The following is a 4,462-nucleotide window of genomic DNA, read 5'->3' on the forward strand; positions in this document are numbered from 1 at the left end:
TGGAGGGCTGGATCTCTGCAGGATTTTGCTGCCACCAGTTACCCTGGCTCAATCAGCTAATTAGCCACATGCACCGATTCACTCGTGAATTAGACCACAGTGAAATGCTACAATACTAGAACATTTATCAGCTGCTGTTTATGTCACAGAATGTGACTAAAAATGACAGATCATGTAAATGACTGGGCTAATTAAATAATTAAGAGCAGGATTTGGTCTGCAATCCAGAAACAGACATGGCCCGCCTTGCCCATCCCTGCTATAGTTGTATGTATTGGTTGGTGGTCCAAGCCTCAGTGTAGCCATGATAAGCTCTGCACAGCTGCTAGGACCTTGAGCAAGACCCTTCACCCCACATTATTCCAGGTGAGATTGGCCCCTGCTTAGTCTAATCAACTCTAAGTTGCTTTGGATAAAAGTGTTGGCTAAATAATTGTGATGTGTAATTCAGATACACATACAGCATGGAAGTTACCAGAGTAATATTGTGAATAAAGAGCTTCAGAGGGGATAGTGTTGGGTGTAAAGCGCTTTAGAGGGCATAGTGTTGGGTGTATAGCGCTTCAGAGGGCATAGTGTTGGGTGTATAGCGCTTCAGAGGGCATAGTGTTGGGTGTATAGCGCTTTAGAGGGCATAGTGTTGGGTGTATAGCGCTTTAGAGGGCATAGTGTTGGGTGTATAGCACTTCAGAGGGCATAGTGTTGGGTGTATAGCGCTTTAGAGGGCATAGTGTTGGGTGTATAGCGCTTCAGAGGGCATAGTGTTGGGTGTATAGCGCTTTAGAGGGCATAGTGTTGGGTGTATAGCGCTTTAGAGGGCATAGTGTTGGGTGTATAGCGCTTTAGAGGGCGTAGTGTTGGGTGTATAGCGCTTTAGAGGGCATAGTGTTGGGTGTATAGCGCTTTAGAGGGCATAGTGTTGGGTGTATAGCGCTTTAGAGGGCGTAGTGTTGGGTGTATAGCGCTTTAGAGGGCGTAGTGTTGGGTGTATAGCGCTTTAGAGGGCATAGTGTTGGGTGTATAGCGCTTTAGAGGGCATAGTGTTGGGTGTATAGCGCTTCAGAGGGGATAGTGTTGGGTGTATAGCGCTTTAGAGGGCATAGTGTTGGGTGTATAGCGCTTCAGAGGGCATAGTGTTGGGTGTATAGCGCTTCAGAGGGCATAGTGTTGGGTGTATAGCGCTTTAGAGGGCATAGTGTTGGGTGTATAGCGCTTCAGAGGGGATAGTGTTGGGTGTATAGCGCTTTAGAGGGCATAGTGTTGGGTGTATAGCGCTTCAGAGGGCATAGTGTTGGGTGTATAGCGCTTCAGAGGGCATAGTGTTGGGTGTATAGCGCTTCAGAGGGCATAGTGTTGGGTGTATAGCGCTTTAGAGGGCATAGTGTTGGGTGTATAGCGCTTTAGAGGGCATAGTGTTGGGTGTATAGCGCTTTAGAGGGCGTAGTGTTGGGTGTATAGCGCTTTAGAGGGCATAGTGTTGGGTGTATAGCGCTTTAGAGGGCATAGTGTTGGGTGTATAGCGCTTTAGAGGGCGTAGTGTTGGGTGTATAGCGCTTTAGAGGGCGTAGTGTTGGGTGTATAGCGCTTTAGAGGGCATAGTGTTGGGTGTATAGCGCTTTAGAGGGCATAGTGTTGGGTGTATAGCGCTTCAGAGGGGATAGTGTTGGGTGTATAGCGCTTTAGAGGGCATAGTGTTGGGTGTATAGCGCTTCAGAGGGCATAGTGTTGGGTGTATAGCGCTTCAGAGGGCATAGTGTTGGGTGTATAGCGCTTTAGAGGGCATAGTGTTGGGTGTAAAGCGCTTTAGAGGGCATAGTGTTGGGTGTATAGCGCTTTAGAGGGCATAGTGTTGGGTGTATAGCGCTTTAGAGGGCATAGTGTTGGGTGTATAGCGCTTTAGAGGGCATAGTGTTGGGTGTATAGCGCTTCAGAGGGCATAGTGTTGGGTGTATAGCGCTTTAGAGGGCATAGTGTTGGGTGTATAGCGCTTTAGAGGGCATAGTGTTGGGTGTATAGCACTTTAGAGGGGATAGTGTTGGGTGTATAGCGCTTTAGAGGGCACAGTGTTGGGTGTATAGCGCTTTAGAGGGCACAGTGTTGGGTGTATAGCGCTTTAGAGGGCACAGTGTTGGGTGTATAGCGCTTTAGAGGGCATAGTGTTGGGTGGAGCAGGTGTAGTAAGTGGAGCAGGTGTAGCAGGTGTAGCAGGTGTGGCGGGTGGAGCAGGTGTAGCGGGTGGAGCAGGTGGAGCAGGTGTAGTGGGTGGAGCAGGTGTAGCGGGTGGAGCAGGTGTAGCAGGTGTAGCGGGTGGAGCGGGTGTAGCAAATGGAGTGGGTGGGAATATGTGTGAACATACTGTCATTCCCTCCTAATCTCCCGGCTCTGGACACAGACACACACTGTGCACACACAGACACACAAACACACACACACACACACACTGTACACACACAGACACACACACACACACACACACTGTGCACACACAGACACACACACACACACACACACACACTGTACACACACGGACACACACTGTGCACACACAAACACACAAACACACACACTCACACTGTACACGCACAGACACACACACACACACTGTGCACACAAACACACACACACACACACACTGTACACACACACACACACACTGTGCACACACACACACACACACACTGTGCACGCACACACACACACACACACACACACTGTGCACACAAACACACACACACACACACACACACACACTGTGCACACACAGACACACAGACATACACACACTGTACACGCACAGACACACACACACACACTGTGCACACACACACACTGTGCACGCACACACACACACTGTACACGCATAGACACACACACACACACTGTGCACACAAACACACACACACACACTGTGCACAAACACACACACACACACACACTGTGCACACACAGACACACACATACACACACACACTGATTGTCCTTTCTGGGTGAGTGTCCATGATTCCAGCTGTCATCCCTCTCTCATTAACCTGCCGAGAGGAGGAGAGGAGGAGAGGAGGTGTGGCGTCTTACTTCAGTCAGGTGCTTTTACCTGTCCTTATTTTATACCTGTCCTGAAGTTCTACCTGTCCTGTTATACTGGTGCCCAGCTCAACACACACACCTGGAACAGAACTTTTCTCCAACATCGCAAACACAGGTGCGTCTTTCTCTTTTGTCTGCCTGCTTTACTGACAGTGGAGCTCTTTCAGGAAATTATACGCACTTTTGAACAATGAACACTGCAGGTTTTGAGGCTATAATTGTTTGCGATGATAAACCATGTTGTGTCAGTGTAACTACTAGCTAAGGTAATCAGTTAAGGTACATGACTGGGACCTGGAAGGTGGGTGGTTCAACCCCAGCATAGCCACAATAAGATGAGTGCAGCTGTTGGGCCCTTGAGCAAGGCCCTTGACCCCGCATTGTTCCAGAGGGGATTGGCCTGTGTTTAGTCCTATCAACTATAAATTGCTTTGGATAAAAAGTGTCAGCTTAAAATCTGTAATGTAACTGGAACAATAGTTAAGAGGTAGTACACAGTTTGGCTCTGTTGTGTGTGTGTTTGTGTGATGTCAGCAGGACGGAGGAGCTCAGTGGATAGAGCACAGCACAGTCCAGCACCGAGCCTGCACTGCACCTCCCGGTCAGCAGGGGTCACTATGCCTCAGATGAACAGCACACACATGCAGGTCCTTCTGGCCTCCTGGCTGCAGCACTGTCTGAACGGGACCTGGGGGGCCACATTGCCCATGCCAACTGCCACCCACCCACCCCCATACTTTCAGAACCAGAACCAGAACCAGAACCAGGCTGAGGGTCAGGGTCAGGGCATGGTGTACATCCTGCTGATAGTGGGGCTGTTCAGCTTCTTCTCGTTCGGGATCATGCTCAGCTACATCCGCTCCTGATTGGACCCGGGCCATGGTCCAGCCCCCTTCTGCAGCGCGTGATTGGACCCGGGCCATGGCCCAGCCCCCTTCTGCAGCGCGTGATTGGACCCGGGCCATGGCCCAGCCCCCTTCTGCAGCACGTGATTGGACCCGGGCCATGGCCCAGCCCCCTTCTGCAGCGGTCTCCAAGGCGATGGGCAGGTCCGCCACTGACCACGCCCTCTTAAAGGAGGAGCCGGTCGTCATCGGCAACCCCACTGCCCTGGCGCAGCTCCCAGGGTGAGGGGGGGGGGGGGGGGGGGCTGAGCAATTGCCAAGTGAGGGCACACTATATTTTAAGTCAGGGCACTTCTTGGGATATAAAAACATCTTTGTCTGTGTGCTCGGGGGAAATAACTGTAATTTGCTGTTAAACATGAATAGAGTCCAGTGGGAAAATAGGGTTTTAGAGTGAAAATATAGGTATCAATAGGGGACCACGTCATATCAGTTGGTGAAATTAGTAGCTTGCTTTACCAAGTTTACTTAAC

The 4,462-nt window shown here is 50.3% G+C and overlaps 1 protein-coding gene across 1 annotated transcript; it reads left to right on the top strand.

The window, feature by feature from the left end:
- The first annotated feature begins 3,701 nt into the window (after nucleotides 1-3,701).
- Nucleotides 3,702-3,950, top strand: LOC133123375 (uncharacterized). The gene has a single exon (XM_061233815.1). The coding sequence runs from the start codon at nucleotides 3,702-3,704 to the stop codon at nucleotides 3,948-3,950; it is 249 nt and encodes an 82-aa protein (XP_061089799.1).
- Nucleotides 3,951-4,462: the final 512 nt, after the last annotated feature.

Source organism: Conger conger, chromosome 3 (genome assembly GCF_963514075.1).
Source record: "Conger conger chromosome 3, fConCon1.1, whole genome shotgun sequence".
In the NCBI taxonomy this organism is placed as follows: Eukaryota; Metazoa; Chordata; class Actinopteri; order Anguilliformes; family Congridae; genus Conger; species Conger conger.

Coding starts and splice junctions, on each gene's coding strand:
- LOC133123375 (XM_061233815.1), top strand. CDS start 3,702: ATGCCTCAGATGAACAGCACACACATGCAGGTCCTTCTGGCCTCCTGG.